The 21336-nt window shown below is 47.9% G+C and overlaps 1 protein-coding gene across 1 annotated transcript in view; it reads left to right on the forward strand.

The window, feature by feature from the left end:
- Nucleotides 1-21336, forward strand: part of ccdc33 (coiled-coil domain containing 33) — a 169048-nt gene that overhangs the window by 62667 nt on the left and 85045 nt on the right. Inside the window, exons 6-9 of the mRNA XM_069902239.1 lie at nucleotides 7664-7773; nucleotides 9432-9533; nucleotides 12298-12389; nucleotides 14950-15070. Of these exons, the coding sequence (XP_069758340.1) occupies nucleotides 7664-7773; nucleotides 9432-9533; nucleotides 12298-12389; nucleotides 14950-15070 (425 nt within the window). The remainder of the gene's footprint in view (nucleotides 1-7663; nucleotides 7774-9431; nucleotides 9534-12297; nucleotides 12390-14949; nucleotides 15071-21336) is intronic.

Raw genomic sequence — 21336 nt, forward strand, 5'->3', positions numbered from 1 at the left:
CCAACCCAAGCCACATCAAAATGTGTGTTGAACCCACAGCCACCTGCCTCAGAAATGAGGTGTTTAGGATCGAGCCACAGACGGATTTATAGCAGGGTAATTCTGGAATATTTTAGGTGCAGTTGGCATAGTGGTTAGTGCCACGTTGTTCCAGCGCCAGCGATCGGGACCAGGGTTTGAATCCGGGGCTGTCTGTAATGAGTTTGTACGTTCTCCCTGTGTCTGAGTGGGCTTCCTCCCACCGTTCAAAACGTACCAGGGCAATTGGTGGTGCAGGTGGTCTGTCACTGTGGTGTAAGTCCAAATTAAAAAAAAAATATTTAAATTTAATAAAAATTAAAGCATCAACTTCTGACCTATAAATATACTAAGATTCCATTTCTCTCTTCCTTTGGAAGAAGTGGGAAATAATTTCCTATTAGTACCGATTTAAAACATCTGTACTGATTGCATCAGCCACATTTTGCTGGTACACTGTAACATCTGTACCAGTTTCCTCCTGCCCCTGAAAGGTACGTCTTTGAAAGGCACCTCGTTCGAGGGGGTGCATCAGTGGGATGCATTGCGGAACACTCCCATTACGACCAGAGCATTATTACCTCATCTGCACAACACGATGGGAGCACTTAATGGCTGACACTTGATTGCAGCTAAATACATTTATTCATGTGAAAATGCTTCGATTTGTGAAGGGGGAGGCGGTTTTGTGTTCTGCCAGCTAATTAGGAGAGGAGCGAAGGTGAAACTGGCAGCGTGATTACAGGCTGTTCAGAGACACGAGCACCGCATCTGGGTTTTAATGACAGCTCGAGTGAGTCTTGGAAGTGACTGCTGCTCCGCACACAGCATGGCTATTGAGAAGAGAAAATTGGCAGTCTGTCAGTGACTGGGGGACATTCGACTGATGTCTGTGTCACTGGTCTTTCAGAATAAAAAAACACTCGGGCACTAAAGGCATTGCTCATAGAGTCCACTTTTGAGATAAACACATCCTCCCCTGTCTTGGGAACTATTGTTTGATAATTTAAATGATTTTTTTTTAGAAGTTTATTATAATCTACTTCTTGAGGTAAAACACGAAAGTCTGCAGACACCGTGGTCTGCTGGAGAAATCCAGCAGGTCAAACAACATCTTTATGTAGCAAAGATAAAGATACATAACCAACATGTTGGGTCTGAGCCCTTCATCAAGGTATGAACAAATGTCAGTAGGTGCCCGAATAAAATCTACTCCTTGATCCATTTATCTGTAACAACAGGAATCACTGTAACGTCAGTTTGGCATTCACACCTATCTCCTGATGACCTACCTACCAACCTAACCTGGTTACCCATCTGACCTACCTATATAGACTGAAACACAAAAGTCTGCAGACGCCACGATTGCAGTAAAAATGAACAGTGAATGCTGGAGGAACTCAGCTGGCCCGCCGCGCCCATAGGAGGCAAAGATATATTACCGACGTTTCGGGCCTGAGCCCTTCTTCAAGGTAGAAGCAAAAAGCAGGCGGGTGTCTTAATTAAAGACTCGAGAGAAAATGAATTTTAAATTAGGCATCTCTCACAGTTGCTGCGCAGGTTGATAGGATAGTTAAGGCCTAAAGGATGCTGGGTTTCATTAATAGGGGGATTGAGTTCAAGAGTCGAGAGATCATGCGGTAACTCTATAAATCTCTGGTGAGACCACACTTGGAGTACTGGGTTCACTTCTGGTCACCTCATTAGAGGAAGGATGTGGAGAGGGTGCAGAGGAGATTTACCTGGATTGGAAAACAAGAATGGGAGGGGCTAATTGGAATAGATAAGAGGAGAAGTGGGAATTGATTGTGGCTCTGTGAAAGGAGACAGTTTTTAATTAAGAGAGAGAGAGACAGAGCAGGTGGGCAAGGATCAGAGGGACAGAGATGTGGGGGTGGGATGGAAGTTTAAACCGGAGAAGTCGATGCTAACGGCGTCCAGTTGGAGGGTGCCCAGACGGAAGACGAGGTATGGTTCCTCCGATTTGTGGGTGGTCTGAGTCTGGCAGTGCGCGAGACCCCTGGGCAGACAAGTCAGCAAGGGAATGGGACAGGCGATTAAAACGGGTGGCCGCTGGGGAGATCCATGCTATTGCGGCAGATGGAGCCGAGGAGCCCAACGAAGCGCGGATCCTTGACCTCCGCGGCCAGACAGACCCGCGCCGGGGCGAAGCGCGTCGGAACATAGGTGCAGGAGTTGCGGGAGGGAGTGCGAGAGGCAAGTCCACGGACACTTTGTCTCTTGAAGGAACTTCTTTGCTTCTCTTTCTATGATTGACAGGAATGCCGGGCCAGAGCCTTGTCTACGTGTATCTTCACAAGCAAACAAAAGTTGTCTAATTTTATATACATGACAAAAAAAGGAATCTTGAATAAATACAAGGAATAACCAAGAGGCAAAACTCCAACCGGGTCCTGTGATACCAAAAGCAGAGTGCCAGGCAATCTGTCCTGGGCTTGAGTACATTTCTCTGTTAATCTCCCTTCCAGGTAGACCAGCTGTTTTTTAATTCTCACTTTTCTGCATGGCTGCCTCTGACTCGAGATAATTGGTGTTTTTCCGAACGGTCCTCCTGCTTACTGCTGTTGGTGGTAGCAGCTGAAGCAATTGGGGTGGGGTGGGGGGGGGGTTGGGGGGGCTGGTGTTCATGTCTGATTCCCTTGGCCCGTTCCCAGACTGGGAAATTGGCAATGAAGGAGGTCGGGCAGCATCAGTGGGGAAAGAAGAAGCAGGCGATGCTTCAGGCAAAATGAGCTTTTGTTAGGCCCGACCTACCAAGGCGCTGCCTGAACTGGTGGAAGGGCCGTCTGTGGCTGTACTTTGCTTGAGGGGATTCAGTATGTCAGTGAAGACTCTCGAAAACCTCCACCGCAGAGAGCATTCTGGCTGGTTGCATCGCTGCCTGGTGCGGAGGCGCCAACTCTCAGGTCAAGAATAAACTCCAGAGGCTTGTTAGCTTGGCCTGCGACCTCACGGGCACCAGACCACTCCGTCGAGGACATCTACATGAGGTGGTGTCTTAAAAAATAAAAGCAGCCTGTATCCTCAAAGACCCCCTACCACCACCACCCAGTCAGATCTGAGGCTGAAGAACAGACCCGCAGCGGACTGATTAAGGCATCTGCGGTCAAAGGACTCAGACCAGGCTATGAGACCGGCTTAAGGGTTACTAGGTATCAGAATGGTGGCATGAGAGACTGTTGGTGTCCCTGTTTGTGCCAGAGGTACGCCATCTGAGGTCAGGTTGCCGATGGATTTGGACTGAAGGCTCTGTGGCTGCAGGGGCTGTGGGAGCACTGGAGGGATTCCACAGAGACTCAGTGACCTTTGGCGGGGTGGCGGGGTGGGGGGGGTGGGGATGATGACTCTCTTTTGCTTCTATTTCTCTGGCTGTAAAGGGTGCTGGGTCATTTTTGCTCTCAACGCATCTTTGTCTGCCTTGCAGTAGGCTAAAGGAAATTTTGTGTAATATCACATTTTTTTCTTACAATAAAATAATCTTGAATGTTCCACACTTGGCCCTGTAAATGACATGACTTGCGATCAATAGGTTACCTCCTGGTGAACATCAGTCCAAGTTCTGAGAGGAACAGCGTCAGGGAGAGAAATCTGCTGGGGCCCACCTTCCGTCGGAATCAGCTCCGGAGCGTGAGCCTGTAGCTAGGAGCTGTGCATTGATGGATAACTCTCACAGGAGTGACGCGAGGTCCAGAGAACCTAGAACATTACAGTGGAGTAAATTTATTTGTTAAATTTAGACATGCAGCATGGTTACAGGCCATTCTGGTCCACCAGCCTGTACTATCCAATCACACTCAATTGACCAGCAACCCCCCAGTACGTTTTGAAGGGTGGAAGGAAACCCATGCAGTACACAGGGAGAATGTATGAACTCCTCACAGACAGCGTGGGATTCGAACCCCGGTCCCGATCTCTGGTGCTCTAGCTGCGTTGAACTACGCTAACCGAGCTGCCTTAAAAGTACAGGTCCTTCAGCCCATGATGGGTTACATATATACCTACCCAAAATAACTAAACCCTCCCTACCTCATATCCCTCTTTTTATTTCATCCATGTGCCTGTCTTAAATGCCCCTAATGTTTCAGCCTCCACCACTATCCCTGGCAAGGCCTTCCAGGCACCCACAACTCGCTGTGGGGGGGGGGGAAAAAAAGTACCCCTGAAGTCTCCCCTAAACTTTTCTCCCTTAGCTTTATGCAGAATGCAAAGTCTGGATTGAAAGTTGCTCTACCTGAGGTGCCGTCCACATCACCGTAAACCCAGGTCCCGAGTTTGGAGCTCAATTGGTTAACGGTAAATTAGTTCAGGTGTCGGGGCATGGGAGAAGAATAGGGAGAAGGGAAAGGGTTTGTTGAGAGTAGTTTACAGGGGGCTACCATTTGAATGGGGAGGACATTCAGAATTTGGAGGTACATTGGGACATGGGAGTTGTCATGCAGGATACCCTAAAGGTTGACCTCCAGGATGAGTTGGTGGTGAAAAAGACAAATCAAATGCTGGCATTCGTATGTAGAGGATATAAGAATGCTTTATAATGGCCTGGTGAGGCCTCATTTGGAGCATGGGGTACAGTTTTGGGTTCAGAGAAGATTTACGTGTCTGGAATAACGGGATTATCACATGGGGAACATTGGACAGCTTTTAGACTGCACTCCTTGGAGCCTCATAAAAAAGAGGGGACTCACATAGAAGCATTTCAAGTGTTGAGAGGCCTGGACAGAGTCGATGTGGCAAAGTTGTTTGCCATGGGAGGGGGATCTAGGACAAGAGGGCACAACTTCAGGATTGAAGGGCCCCCATTTAAAGCAGAGATCTGGAGAGTTTCTTCAGCCAGAGAGTGGTGAACCTCTGGAATTTGTTACCACGGGTGGCTGTGGAGATGAGGGTGTTGGGTGTATTTCAGGTATCAGAGGTTATGGGGAAAAGGCGAGCGAGTGGGAGAATGGATCAGCTCATGATGGAATGGTGGAGGGAACATGACGGGCCAAATAGCCTACTTCTGGTTCCATGTCTTATGAGAGTTTATGGTCATACACACAAGTACAATGGAAAGGTGTCCTGATATTCTTGCTTGGTGCAGCCACACAGGTACGAGTAATGTATTGAGGAACAAGACCTATAAATTAAATTACCTCACAAGATAAAAGGGTAGATAAATAATCACACTGTGGTTAGTGCAAAATGTGATGTTCCAATAAATGGTGGGTTCCTTCTATCATGATCAGAAGTTATAGTCATGAACGTGTCACAAAATTTGTTGTTTTGCAGCACCGTCATAGAGAAAACGTTTATATAAACCACCGCACAAATTAAAAAAAGAAAAAGACGAAGTGAGGCAGTGATTTTGGTTCATTGACCATTCAGGAATCTGATGGCAGTGGGGAAGAACCTGTCCTTGTGCCGCTGAGTGCACGCCTTCAGGCTCCTGTAACTTTTCCCCCGATGGTAGCAGAGCGAAGAGGGTGTGACCTGGGTGGTGGGGATAGAGGCTGCATCTTTAAGACACCGCCTCTTGTAGATGTCCTCGATGGAGTGAAGTCTGGTGCCCGTGATGTCACAGGCCAAGTTGTCCTGAGTATTGGCGCCTCTGTACCAGACAGTAATGCAACCAGCCAGAATGCTCTCCTCTGTCCACCTGTAGAAGTTTCCAAGAGTCTTCGGTGATATAGCGAATCTCCTCAAACTCCATATCAGATGAAGACTCCAAAATGTACCACGTTGACCATGAAATGCTTTGCGATTTTGGAACCTCACTCCAGAAATGTCATTTACTGATAGTAAAGAATTTTCCTGAGGCTTTCCCTTTGTGTCTGTCAGTGGTAGAATTGGAAGGAAGTTACTTTGTTGATCAGAAGACGAGCAAACACGTCAGATTACATTTTAATAGGATACAGTCTCAGGCAATCGACAGGCGTGCGATCAAACACGAATCAGAATTGAGGAAATATTACCACAAAGGACCAGAGTTTTGCTGCTTGATTGGTTTCACCAGTGACCAAGAGGAGGGTCCAGAGTGGGGCCCCCAGCTGTTGAAGGTCCGGAGGAGATGTTGAGCAGGAATATAGAGCAACCATGGTCTCTGGGAGGGGTGGGGGGGAGAAAGGAGTAAGAGAGCTTTTTGTGTAAAATGTGGCTTCAAAGGTGAGGAAGGAATGCTAAATGAGCCATATTTTTACAACCCCATTTGTTTAAATCCTGTAATCCAAATCAAGACACATATTCTGCAATGTCTTAAATCTGACCTTGACATGATTGACTGACAATAACCTTTAACCTTGGGACAAAAGCGAAGATTTCCATTCCATTTGCATGTTTGGGTCTAAGAGGTCAAGCATAAATTATGCAGATGGCCCTTTGGCTCTGGTTCCTGCGTGACTTTCTAGCTGATGAATGGGTTACCTGTCCGTGACTGCCGATCAGTGCAGGGCGACTGCACCCAGGACCCCTGTAGCTCATGCAGAGTTGGGACAACATTCAAATTTGGAGCAGCTCTCGTTCAAACCCAGGCCCTGTGGAGCATTCTCTCTTCAACAGGAACTTGAGGCAAAACAATCTTTTCACTTCAATATGTTAATTCTTGAATCATTTACTCTCAAGTGAGAAAAGAATGACATCATTTGCTTTTTATCCTGGCCACCCATTCACAGCATCTTGATCTGTTCATCAGCTTCATACCTTAAAGAAGGGCTCACGCCCGAAACGTCAGGTGTATATCTTTACCTCCTATGGGTGCTGCGATACCTGCTGAGTCTAAACTATCCGTGTCCTCTGCCTTGGTGTCATTGTTTTCCATCTGTTCAGTGTTAAGGTTTTATTGTTCTGTACATTTCAGGGTTCAGGGAAACTCAATGCTGAGAGGTTAACAAAAGAAAACATTCAACATCTTGGATCCATTTACAACAGCAAATGTGTGGACTCACATCTTTTATAATCAGGGTCTCACTGCTCAGTACGTTGTCAGTGTCTGAATCGTGATAGGTTAACGTTTCAGCCTGGATGGGGATCGGAAAGGCTGGGGCCAATCAGATTGTGGTTGGGAATGGAGGGTCCTAAGCCAGAGAACTTGAGTATGGTGGTAACACACATGGTTGTCTTGGGAATGACCAATGGTATTTCATCCCTGGAAAATAATGGTGGATTTTAGGGCTTGTGTACGTTGCGTGTGTGTGTGTGTGTGTGTGTGTGTGTGTGTGTTGTGTGTGTGTGTGTGTCTGTCTGTCTGCGAGTGTGTTCGCATGAGTCTGTGTGCATGTGTCTGCAGGGGTGTGTGTGTGTGCATGTGTGCGCAGTCTGTTTATGGGGGTGTGTGTGTGTGCGCTTTGAATCCCGCGCTGTATGTAAAGAGTTTGTACGTTCTTCACGTGTCACCGTTGGTTTTCCCCAGGGGCTCCGATTTCCTCCTGCTGTTCAATAACATACCAGTGGGTTGTAGCTCAATTGGGTGTAATTGGATAGCAAGGGTTCATGGGCCGAAAAGGCCTGTTACTGTGCTGCATGTCTAAATTTAAAAAAAAATCTTTATGATTGAGGAGTTATTCTGAGCAATGCACAAGACCTATATTGTGCAGAAGGGTATGTGCTGGTGTTTCAGTTGTCCCTTCGAACTTCTCTCATCTCTTCACAGAGCTGGTCCTGAGCATAGCAGACAGCAGAAGTAAGGAGCTTCTTGTCAGATACCGTCTTCCTGTCTCCTACCTGCAGATGTTCTATCATTACCACCTTGAGCTGATACAGGTGAGTGAAGGAGAGCACAGGTGATCCTGGCCAACAGTTACTGTATAAACACAGGTAATAGGTAATAGTCGATTCTATGTAAAAGTTGACCCCCTCTATTATTGGCCCCAGTTGCCCACTCTCCAGAGCTCCTCTTACCTTGGTCCCAGCTGCTCAGCCATCAAAGCTCCCGAAACCCCGACTGTGGATTGTCACCTAGACCCTGACCGCCTGCCCATCCGAGCTCCCAATGCCCCAACGGTGGACTCTCACCTAGGCCCTGGCCACCTGCCCATCCGAGCTCCCAACACCCCAACCGTGGACTCTCACCTAGGCCGCCTGCCCATCTGAGATCCCGATGCCCAATCCTGGACTCTCACCTAGGCTCTGAATGCCTGCCCATCTGAGTTCGTGAAGCCTCGAATGCAGACTCTCACTTAGGCCCAGGCCGCCTGCCCGCTGGAGCTCCCAACGCTCCAACCGTGGACTCTCGCCCACCCACCAAAGCTCCCCATGTACCAAACGAGGACTTAACATCCGGTCCTATTCGCCCACCCGCCCATCCGAGCTCACAATACCTCAAATGACGCAGGTATTTAGCAGTCAAAAGTAGTGTGCGTGTAGTAGTCGACCCTCTAAATTTTAAAGATTGCACGCATATATAGGGCAGTCCTTCAACAGAATGGCGAATCTGTTTCCTGCCGTTTCTGTCTGTGTGGGATCTTGCTGTGTGCATATTTGCTACCAATTTTTGCCACATTACAATCCTTTGGGTATCCAAAGCTGAGGAAGGCACATAATCATTCAGGGGCCCTGCTGTTCAGCGTGGGCGATCACATCGCTCCATCTGTCGCGGTGTCTGACCCTCCGAATTGTAGTTGTTGCTTCCCCTGTTCTCCTTCAGTGAAGGCTCCATCTTTGAGCTGAGACCATGGTCGATGATCATACAAGGGAAAAAAAATACCAAAGTGGTTTCCCTTTGCAGTGTCCGTACTGGACGGGTAACCCTGCCCATTGATCAGCAGATTCATCTGCCCAGCGATTTGAGTTTTACAACCAGAAATTCCAATTTGTAGAATCTGCTTGTAAGAACCATCGACAATCCATTGGCTTCACTTGACCCTGATTGGGAGGCTAAATACCTTGCCCAAGGGAGACCTGTGGATTATTGGATGGAAGGAGCACCTTACAACTCCTTTTTCTGAGCAATTGAACAGCACCAACTCTGATTAAGGATCCTTAAAGGGCAGCATGGTTTATATAGCAGTTAACGTGCTGCTCTTACAGCACCAGCGACCGGGGTCGAACCTAACGCTGTCTGCAAGGAGTTTGTACGTTCTCCCCGTGTCTGTGTACAAAACCGTACTGGGGTTTGTGGGTCAATTGGATGTCATTGAGCAGCACGGGCTCATGGGCCGAAAGGGCCTGTTACTGTCCTGTATGTCTAAATATAAAATGCACTCATACGGATAATCATCGTGGAGTGGCATTGGTTTTTACGAAGATTCGATAGTTTAAATTTCCTTTGCGACTCATCCATCCTGTGTTCTCATCACGGGGCTGGTGCAGGGATCAATTCCCCTCTTTACGGGCATCCAAATATATTGATGGTTTGGTGTGTGTTTTCTTCCCCCTCCTCTCTCTCTCTCCCCCCCCCCCCTGCCATCGCTTGGCTCTAGCCACACCCCAGCGTCCCATCTGGTGTTCGATTATATGTCACTGTCGTGCGGAAAGGCAGCGTCATTCCTCGACAGGAGGGCTTCGCTTACACCGGCTTTGAGGTAGGCCTGCCTCAGTGCCCTGTCGAGAAAAATACACGTCAGGTGGAAAGAAATGGGGATGGAAAGATTTCGGATGTTAATCTAGGGGATCCATGTAGCTATTCACATTTCTCCACTGCTCTATAATAGCGTTCATGTTGGAAATCGACCTTACTTACAGATATAATGACCCTAAATGTGTATTTGGAAGCTGAAAAGAGCACCTGTCACTCAAAGGATATTAATATTAATGTATGCAGATGTTAAGTTTTCAATGCAACTAAAATTACTAAATGCTCCGATTCAGAAAATACACTTTGGGTTATTACAGTCTGCCCTTTATAATGTGCTGGTCGTTAATTTAGCTTGCTTCAGACAAATGGATTAACATCCCTTGAAAATGTAAAGGCACAGGCTCTCCTTCCCCCACCCCACCTCCATTATCATTACCCCCCCCCCCCCCCGTGCGTGTTTGTTCTTGTATTGCCATAGTAACCAAGGCGTTTGAAGCATTGCAGATTCAGCTGTTATCAGTATTCGAGGGGTGGTCTGTGGCCGCCCATCTCCAGCCATAGTTGCGTGGCCCACCCACTGCTGGTATGCCTGACACTCCCCCCTCCCACCGGCAGGCGGGAGGTGGAGTAATCACCTCCAGCACCCTGGCCTAGTCCACCCACTTTTACGCAGTGACCAGCAAAAGCACCCCAGTGCATCGACGACATTTGGGACATCACCCTCCGTAACTTCTACAGGAGTTCAACTGCAGTTCCCTAGAAGGCTGAGGTGGGCCACCGTCCTGTCAACCTTCCACAGGACCTCTATGGAGAGTGTCCTGACTGGCTGTATCACGGTTGCTGTGGACTTTTCACAATTGCAGCAACGTTCCCTGTAGATGTTCTCGACATTGGGGAGGGTTTTGCCTGTGATGTCCTGGGCTGAGTCCACTTTTTTTTGAGGGCTTCATGCTCAGGGATACTGGTGTCCCCATGCGAGACCGTGATGCAGCCGGTCAGCACACTTTCCACCACACATCTCTAGAAATTTTCCAGGGTTTCCATGCCATTACCAAACCTCGTGAGGAAGTAGAGGTGCTGACGCGCTTTTCACATGATGCCATTGGCCTGTTGGCTCCAGGAAAGGTCCTTCAAGATAGTGACTCCCAAGAACTTAAATTTGCTCACCCTCTCCATCTCTGAGCCCCCAGTGATTGCTGGGTCGTACACCACTGGTTTTCCCTTCCTGAAGTCAACAATCAGCTCTTTGGTTTTGGTGACATTGAGTGTGAAGTTGTTGTTGGCGCACCATCCGGCCAAGTTTTCAACCTCCCTCCATCACTCCTTTTTATATACTGAATGACCCATTGCACCCCAAACACACCCTACTCTCCCTCCTCCCATTAAGAGTGTGAAAGCATTCACCAACACGTTTAAAGACAGCTTCTACCCTGCAGCCATCAGGCTCCTGAATGAACCCCACAACAGAGCTCTTATGCTGCCTTTGCTTGGTGCTGATTGATCTTCCTTTTCATTGTAACCATGTAATTTGTAAATTGCGCTCTTTACATGGGTTAGCAATAACCCGTTAGTCTGCTTGCAAACAACCCTTCTCACTGCCCCAGGTGATAAATAAGCTTAAAACAATGTAAAATTCAAAAATCTCCATATGCTGTGGTTGAAGTAAAAACACAACGCTGGAGAAAATCAGCAGGTCGAACAGTGTCCCCCAGCGGATGCTTTAAACCGCGGATAGTACCAAACCTTATACAGGAAATGCACCGCTTAACGTCCATGATGCATTCTGTGAAATTGGGCGTTATGTAATATGGACATTACGCAACACCATATTATACTTAGCAAAGTTAAATGGGATACTGTAGTGTACCTGTAAACTTTTTATTTGTAAGTAGGGATCAGTTGGGGACGGACACAGGACTATGGGCAGAGAGGGGGCAGTGGGATCAGTGTGGGGGACTGACATGGGGTTGTGGGGCAGGACTGATACAGGGCTGTGGGGAGAGAGTGGGACAGTTGTCAGTTTCGGATCGCGGTCGACTCGGGTAACTGAAACTGCAGATTACAGGGAAGCCACTGTATACGTAACCATTTCTTCGGGTTTGAGCCTTTCATCAAAGCATGAAATGATGCAGGCAGGTGCCCGAACAAAATGGTGAGGGGGAGGAGCAGGGTCCCATACCAGCAAACTTGGGGTGGGGGAAAGGCTCTATGAATGGGAGGGAAAGTGGAAGAGGGAGAGAATGGGGAGTGGGCTGGCAGAAACCTGAGAGAGCACCCAGACGGAAAATTAAGTGTTGCTCCTCCAATTTATGGGTGGTCTTGGTTGGGCAGTGCATGACGCTACAGACGGGCATGTCAGCATGGGAGTGGGGTTCAGAATTGAAATGGCTTTTGAAACTTAAAGCAACATTGGTGAAGAGAGTCTGGGAATTTGATGGAAAGTGTCATGAACTCCCAGATCCAAATGAATGGCTTCACATTTACAGTATGGATACAGGCCATTCAGCCCTTCTGGTCATTACTCCCTCCTACAGCCCCCCCCCCCCCAGAATATTCCTGCTCTTGCCTTCCGTCACTTTCAGCTTCTCAGAATAGTCAATAGTTTGGGACAGATGGCGTTGAGTCCTTTTCCCCTTCTTAGAAATGACCAGTGGTGACAGGCTGTGGTGCCCTGGGGTTTGAGGTGAGTCCACGGCTGGAAGGAAGGCCTCTATGGCGGCCATATTGATAATATGTGCAGTCAGTCACTAACCAGATCTACATTACTCCAGGTTCTGCTCCGAGCTGTGGAGAACCCATTAAAGGACCCCTTAGGCCCACTCCTTGTGGTGGCGAGGATAGTGCCTGACTATGAACCTGACAAGTAAGTGGTTCGACTACAGTGATTGAATTATTAAATAAAGTTACCTTTTGGAGTCTTTTGGAGATTCGTAGAACCACAACAGGGTCAATCTGACCAACATTCAATGTGACATGATCTATTTGTCCACAAGATTATGAGAGACGTAGATAGGGTGGACAGTCTCCCGAAGCGAGAGTAACACACATCAGAGGACATCTGAACAAGGTGAGGGTAAGTTTAGGGGAGACATCAGGGGTATGTTTTTTCACTCAGGGTGGTGGGGGCCTGGAATGCATCACCGGAGGTGGAGGAGGATGGTACAATAGGGACATTTAAAAGACTCTTCGACAGGCACGAGGATGCAGGGAAAATAGAGGATTATTGGTGAGAAGTGGGGAAGGTTTAGTTTGTTGAGTCGGTTTGTATAGCTTGGCCCAACATCGAGGGCCGAATCTGTTCTGTGCTGTAATATTTAAAAATTAAATTTTAAATTCAGACATACAACACAGTAACAGGCCATTTCGGCCCATGAGTCCGTGCCACCCAATTTACCCCCCATTAACCTACACCTGATATGCTTCAAATGGTGGGAGGAAATCCCACACTGACATGGGGAGAACGTACAAACTCCTTACAAACAGTGTAGGATTAGAACCCCGGTCCCAATTGCTGGTGTTGTTAACTGCTGCGCCAAGCAATGTTCTATGTTCTAGAAGTAGAAAACACTGGAAATATTCAGTGCCTGGATTCATGAACAGAGATGTAGCATTAACATTCTGTGTTGCTAATTTCCAATTTGAGGAAGTTCTAGCTTTCCTACATGTTGTCAGGCATTGACACTGAAACTCGTTAACTTCGTCGACCACCTCTGTCTCAGTCCCTGCAGTCACACTTCAGTGACAGTATCAGCGGGGAGTGGTGCTAACGTCTACCTTTGATCGCATCAAGCATTGCATTGGGAAAGTATTGCTCTTGCCTCATCTCACACCAACCATTCTCAACCATTCTTTGCCTCTGCAGCCCCCAGGATGGGCCCCCTTTTCTGTGAAGCAGTCAGGTTTTGGGCCCCCTTTTCTGTGAAGCAGTCAGGTTTTGGTTTCTCCTGTACTCCTTTCTTGCCTTTTACATAAAATACACAAAAATATTTACACTATGTGAGGTGCAAAGGATTTACTTCAATGTGCTGTGGGCCCCGTCGACAATGGCCCGTCCATGGCACCCTCTCTCTGCTTCTCATGTTCCGCCTTTCTCTATCTATCTCACTTTTCTTCATCTGCTTCTCTTTGTCACTCTATTCCTCTCGCGTTTTTTTCACATTTATTTATCTTTGTACAGCAAAAGTCCAAAAATCGGGGATCCCAGAAAGCTGGACCACGAGAGAATTTTCAAAAACTCTCACACTTTCCAAACGTAGTGCAAGTGCCGCCGACGCAGAGCGGCAACAAGAGACCACACTTGTTGGCCTTATTTTCCTTTAGAACTGCTCGTTTTGATAAATGAACCACGCTGTATTTGCTAATGGACAAACTATCAAAATTTACCCGTTCATCTCTTCTTTACTCCTCCTTAAATTTGAATTTTAAATGTTCTGCCCGAGAATCTGGAAAATTCAAAAATCTGAACCAACCCAATCCTCAAGCTATCTGGATTTTCAGACTTCTACTGTACCAATATCACTCCTTGTATTTTTCTCTCTCCACTTCCTGACGAGGAGCCCAGGCCTTTACTTCCTACGGATGCTGCGTGACCTGTTGAGTTTCTCCTACATGTTTGTGTCTTGCTCTCAACCCCAGCATCTTCTTGTTTAATTCTCTCCCACCTGGCTCTCTTTCTCTCTCTCTCACCCTTTCTCTTCCCTCCCTCCTTTTATTTTTCTCTGCGTCTTTCTCCCTCTTTCCCTGTAGATGTTCTCGACATTGGGGAGGGTTTTGCCTGTTTGCAAATTTCTAGAGATGTGTGGTGGAAAGTGTCCTGACCGGCTGCATCACAGTCTTGCATGGGGACACCAATACCCCTGAGCATAAAGCCCTCAACAAGATAGTGGACTCAGCCCAGGACATCACAGGCAAAACACCTTCCTCTTTCCGTCTCCATATATCCTGAGAGCAGGGCTTCGATTGGCGGCCCTGCAGTGAGGTGAAGACAAGGCAGGTTGCACAAGCTGTTCCACCATTAATTATTAATCAGTCCCTTGGTTCTTTATTACTTTTTACACCTTTGATGCCCTTTAGCAATGACTGGATCCTCAATTAAAATCGATGCAGGCAGCACTGCCTCTTTGGTGGAATGCCATCATACATTTATAATAGACTCCTGTGGATTGTAGCCCATTATTTGGAGACGTTCAGTGAAGGGTCATGGTAAATACCTCCAGGTAGCCTGAGTGAAGATGTAGCTGGGACTTGCTTGTCAGAGGAGAGAAGGGAAATTGGAGGCTCCCTTTCTGAGTGTCTCTCTGTGTGTTGGCGCCCAGGTAGGATGTGGTAGACTGGCTGGGGAATTGTGTGCTTTTGGAAACCGAATGCAGCTTTAGGCTTGGAATGTGACAGATCCGTGGGTGTTGATGTATTTTCCTGAACAGAGCTGCGGTGTGGATGAAGCCTCCCAGGCTCGCCAGCATTAGCGTTACCACAGTCAAGTACCCAAGCCCACAGCGGTCTTCCTTCGATGTTCCCCAGCACGCCACCCAAGGCTACATCCAGGTAGGCTGCTTTGATGTTCGGCAGTGATGTTTACCCAGTGCGAGGTGACTCTCTGAGGCAGCAAGTCTCCAGCGACTTTATTTGTCCCGGGAGCTCTTCCGGTGAAAAGTGCTGAGTTACGGCGCGGAGACTCTCATTCTCTCCGCAGTTTTTGGTCATACACTCAGTTTTAAAAAAATCTTTAAGTTTTACTTCCAGCACATTAGAAGCCATATCAACTTGTGCTGCCCACAATTGCACCCAAATTAACCTACCTTCTGGGAGGAAACTGGAGCCCCCAGAGGAAACCCCCCTCCACACCACGGGGAGAGCATACAAACTCCTCACAGAGACGGATTTGAACGAGAATCACAGGCGCTGTAATATCATCGCGCGAACTGTGCCACCCTATATATGTTGGGTTATGTTAGCTGGAATGCCTTAGCGAACCAAGTCTGTTAAATAACCTAGTGGATGACTCACTGAAGGCTGTTGGACAGTTTCTGCACAAAATTGGGAAGGGGGCGATGGAAGAAGGCAGCCAGCCCTCCTGGACACAGCCTCTTCTCTCTGCTCCCTTCGGGCAGAAACCTGAAGACCGGCGCCGCCAGGTTCAAGAGCAGTTCCTTTCCACCAGCTATCGGGCTCTTGAACCTCCCCTTGGTACTCTAATCAGACACCACAAAAGGTTTATAGTAAGTTACTTTTTGGTATGAGAAAACTGCGAATCTATCTAACCTAGTTATTGATCTGTATAATTTATTTACGTTTTCTATTGATCTATTTGTGGGCTGCAGCAAGTAAGAATTTCAGTGCATGTGTATTTACAATGTGTATGACAATAAGCTAATCATTATTGCCAAATGTGAATATTAATTGCTAGTTAAACTAGGTACAAATGAAGATCAGGGTCATGGAGTACAGAATAGGGGTGGCACATTTGGTGTAAGGGGTTAGCGCGACGCCATAACAGCGTCAGCGATGGGTCCGGGGTTCGAATCCCGCTTTGTCTGTAAGGGGTCTGTACGTGTCTCCCCATGTCTGCGTGGGGTTTTCCCCGGAGGCTCTGGTTCAAAACGTACCGGGGGTTGTAGGTTAATTGGGTGTAATTGGGCCGAAAGGGGCTGTTACCATGCTGTATGTCTAAATTTAAAAAAAAATTAACAGGCCCTTCGGCACAAATGAGATTGAGTTTGTTGTCGTGCACCTTGTACAGTGTACACATACACCGAAATTCTCACTTGTTGCAGCCGAACAGGTACGTAAGGTACACCAAGTACAATCGTACGCATTACCCCAGTACAGACAGGGATAATAAATGAAAAGGATAGACAGATAAATAAATATTGACAATTGCAGTCAATGCAAGTAAGAAGAGTGGTGTTTCAAAAGAGCTGGCAGGTCTTTGTTGCCCACGGAGCAGATTAATTGTCCGACACGCTTTTTGTTTTAAGATGTATTATAATAAATTCTCCAGTGAATGTAGTAGGTTTCAGGGGAGCATTGGAATTAGGAGCCGGTGATAAGGGGATGGAGGAGACCCATGAGTGTCAGGGGGAGAAGGGATGGGTGGGCGTTGGGGAGAGGAGGGGTGGACGTTATGGAGAGGATGGGTGGGCGTTGGGGAGAGGACGGGTGGCGTTGGGGAGAGGGGAGGGGTGGGCACTGGGGGAGAGGGGACGGGTGGGTGCTGAGGGAGAGGGGACGGGTGGGTGCTGTGGGAGAGGGGACGGGTGGGCGCTGGGGGAGAGGGGATGGGTGGGTGCTGAGGGAGAGGGGACAGGTGGGTAAAACACAATGGTGGAGAAACAGCATAACTGGCATTTCAGGCTTGAGCCCCTCAAGGTTTGGAGAGGTGATGGGTGAGTCTCAGGGCTTGAGTCTTGGGATGGTGTCCGGTCATGGAAGGTGTGGCTCCTGGAGGGTTTTGGGTCAGTGTTCCCTGCTGACACTGTGCAGATATATGGTCCCTGATGAGTCTGTGGTGGAGTAGTTCCTTGAGGAGCCCCTGTGGGTCTCGGGGATAGGCAATATGCCATTTTTTCTGAATGGTCTTATATCACCTCCTCACATCTGACAGGGACAACCAAGCTCTCTGGACCAGTGGGTGAGGGTGCCCTCCTTCCGATCACCAGAATTTCACCAATCTACCATGATCAGACGCAGCCTGAAACTCACTCCCCAAAAGTACAAGGAAAGCGCCTTCACCAGGAGCTTAGGGGTCCAAGAAGGCAGCTGCCTATCTCCTTTTGGGGATGGGCAAGGACAGTGATATGTCCACCTGTCAGGAGAGAATCCAGTGGTTTTCAAACATTTTCTTTCCACTCAGATCCCACTTTAAGTAATCCCCCTGCTGTCGGGGCTCTGTGATTAGTAAGGGATTGCTTAAGGTGGGATGTGAGTGGGAAGGGAAGGTTGAGAATCATCCAATTGTTACTGAAATATTTTGCTTGAGAAAAATGATCATTGGTCCATTTCCTTTGGAGTTCTGAAACCGTGCACATAACGAGTCCATGAGGTACAGTGGTTTTCAAACTTTTTTCTTCCCACCCACAGCAATCCCTCACTAATCACAGAGCCCCGATGACCTAGGGATTTCTTAAAGTGGTATGTGAGTGGAAAGAAAGTGAAAATCTCTGGATCCGACAGAAGTAAAGCCATGACATGAACCACTAATACCGTTCAGGAGAAAAATTGCAATCTGTCCTTATTGGAGTATTTAATCAGTGAGAAATGAAGACAGATTTCTACCCAAGTTGCACCTGCCTTGGTGTAATCTGACCACAGATGCTCTTGGTTATTCTTCCCCTTCTCTCACACTCCTTCCAACTGCAAACACTTTGGCAGAGCCTGCTGCCCTACTCAGCGGGTACTGGGGATTAAAGTTTCTTCCTGTCACTTGCTTTTACTGTCTCCTGCATCTTTCTGGACGATCTGACCGACGGCAGCAGACGCAGTGCCCACCACTTGCCGAATCAGTCGGCCTGTCAGACCAGCAGCTTCGAACGAGGGCGTCTGTTTAGTTCAGGACATTTCCCCCCCACCCCCCACCGCCCCGGCTCCTCTGGCCTGTTTCCCTGCTGTTAATTTCCCTGCTGTTAATTTGGCATGGAACAGTGGCAACGGATTATTGGTGGAAACTCTGAAGGAGTTTGATCATCGAATGTTACAGCACAGTAGAGTCCCTTCAGCCCATGATGTGGTGCTGACTGATATATAAACCAACTCCAAAACAGCCTATTCCTTCCCTCTCTCACACCCATAACCCTCTATTTGTTTTATATCCACGTACCTGAGAGTCTTTTTAAAGTCCCTGTGGTACCAGCCTCCACCAGCACCCCTGGCAAAGCATTCCAGGTACCCACCACTCTCTAGGTAAAGTATTTATCTCTGACATTTCCCCTGAACTTTCTTCCACTCACCTTAAATGGTATGGACCATTGCTACCCTAGGAGAAAGGTGCTGGCTGTCCACCCTTTCTCTCCCTCTTCTAATCTCATGCACTCTGAGCTCAAGACTAGGGCCCGTCGGAGACTTGTAGCTCATTCTGTGATTAAACCGCACTGCCTTTCCCCACAGACCTGCGAATGGTTTGGTGCACTTCATTCCCACCGATCGCTAACTGGAGTCTTCATGAGTCCGGAGGGAGACATGGCCAGCCATTCTGTGACCTCTCTGCTTTAATCAGTTACGCAGTGGAAATTTCCAGGATTAGACAGAAGCACCATTGAACCTTGGGGATATTTTGAAAACTATGTGTGCACCTTGAGAGGAGGGAGGTGGCAGAGAGTAGGAATGCGAGGGGAACAGAGATGGAAAAAGAAGCGTGAGAGAGAGAGGAAGACAGAAGATGAGGTGGAAGGTGAGAGAGAGAAAGACAGCGGTTGGGGGGGCGTGTGGGGGTGGGGACAAATTTGTGGGGGAGGAAGAGAGCAAATGTTTGTATGAGAAAGGGATGGAGACTGTGTGTGATAATGTGTGGGTCAGTGTCTGTATTTCTACGTATATGTGTGTGTGACTCTCTGTGTGTGTGTCTGTATGTCTTTTCTATGTGTGTGGGGATTCTGTGTCTGAGAGTGTGTTGCCTGCGAATGTGTGAGAGGGAGTGTGTGAGGGATAGGGAGGGAGAGAAAGTGTGAAAAGAGGATGTTTGTGGGGGGAGGGAGAGTGTGTGTGAACGGGGAGGAGGGATGGAAGGAGGGGGAGTGAGGGCAGGGAATGAAGGAGTGGGGAAGGGAGAGAGGGGCCAGCGGAATTCACTCAGTGTTCTGCTGCGCCTGTCCTGATCTGCGGCTGGTTTGTAAGCAACGTGGGAGGTGTTACCCTGACCCTACACCAGGGCTGATTTTTTAAAAAAAAAGGGATGCACGAACAAATCATTCATTAAAGGAACAGCGTGGTTAAGCCTTTTTTTATTGGGAATGATTCCTGTTTTTACAGCTCCCAAAGTCAGCATTTAGAAATACAATCACGGTCAACAGCCTGTGGTAATTATGTGAGGTGAGAATTGATTTTTCCACTGCTTTACTCGTGTTTTTTCACCGTCATTTTTTGAAAGACTGATGATACCTGATTTATTTTCCAAAAGGTTTCATGTAGATTCTCCTCATTAATCTGAGCTTTGCCCATTATTTAGCAGGTGCCTCGACGTGAACGTGTTAGGCAGGAGAGCTGATGTTGTTCGATAAATTGATTTCCGCGTGCCAGTGTTTATCAGTCTGCCTAATCCAGGAAATGACCACTGCATAACTGATTAAAGCAGGTTACACTGTTCTGGCAGAGAGGTCACAGAATGGCTGGTGAGGGAGATGGCCTCGTCTCCCACTGGACTCGTGAAGCCTCTGGTTAAGAGATCGGTGGGATTGATGAATTACAACATAAGCCTCACCTAGAGAAACTGTGAAACATTGCAGCTAAACAAGAGAGTCTGCAGACATTGGCATCAAGTGCAATCCACACAAGTGCTGGAGAAACTTAGCAGGTCACACAGCATCAAGGGAGTCAACAGTTTTTTTTACCTGAGCTTTTGCCGACACACATGTGTGTGTGTGTGTGTGTGTGTGTGTGCGCGTGCGTATATATATATTTATATATATTTATATATATAGATGTGTATGTGTGTGTGTATATATACGCACACGCATGCATATAAACCCACCCACCCCCACACCGCCCCCGGGTGACTGCTGGAGCTGAACCATCAAGACAAAGCACGTGTAGGTGAATCGTTGACTCGGGGCACTGGGAGAGTGGAGCGATAGAAGCTGGGCTGAATGTGAGCCTGTTGATGATGAGTGACCGATGGTCGGCACAAACGAAGCCATTCGCCTTGATCTGGATAAAATAGAGAGTAACCAAGCTCAGCGGACCCAGACATACTCGGGTCCTATTGAGATAAACTGCGATGAAGGCTACATGATTGGATATTGGGGTGAGAGGTTGTGGACCAATGGGACCGTCCCATCACATCCGGAGCAGGTGTGTGCACTGGGTACCTGTTGTGCCTGCATGCAGTTTGGAAAGATCAGTGGCACCTTCCAGCTCCAGTAACAGTAGGTTCAGAGATAGACGCTGTATTTTCCAGTGAGGCACTTGCAGGCTCTGTGATAAAGATGCATGCACTAAACAAATTGACATTTATGATGCTTCAGGGAGAAGTAGTACAAATTTATCAGTTCTCAGTGAAAAGGAGACAGATGGAGAGAGTGAGGCGAGACCCTGGCTGCGTTGATTGACAGCTGACTTGTCCCCTGCCAGAGACTCAGAGGGAAGTGATGGGGCTTCCCCTCTTTAAAGGGCTGGCTCTCTCCCATATGTAGATGTGAATGAACAGCTCTGTACACGTGCTGTTTGCTTTACATCCTGGCTTCTCATCTCAGGGGGAGCGTGCAAGTTGTTTGGACTGTATCTGCCGAGATGCAAACACAATTCCGGTTACCCATTCCTTTCAACGTTGCAAAGTGCTGCGAGCCCTTGTCGGAATGGTTGCCTCGGGATCGTGGAGTTGTCTATTTAATCGGTCACGGCCAGACCAACTCCTGTCAATCACAGAGCAAAACAGCGCAGGTGTAAATTGGGTGGCATGGGCTCATGGGCCGAAAGGGCCTGTCACCGTATATCTAAATTCAAAAAAATTAAACTCTGGACAGAATCTGTGGTAGTGTTCCTCCAATTTATAGGTGGCCTTAAGTTGGCAGTATGTGAGGCCGTGGATAGACATGTCAGCGCTAGGACATGCATGGTGAATAGTTGGGCAGTGAAGAGTGCAGTAGGACAGAGGGATGTAG

This window comes from Narcine bancroftii, chromosome 11 (genome assembly GCF_036971445.1).
Source record: "Narcine bancroftii isolate sNarBan1 chromosome 11, sNarBan1.hap1, whole genome shotgun sequence".
NCBI classification, from domain to species: Eukaryota; Metazoa; Chordata; class Chondrichthyes; order Torpediniformes; family Narcinidae; genus Narcine; species Narcine bancroftii.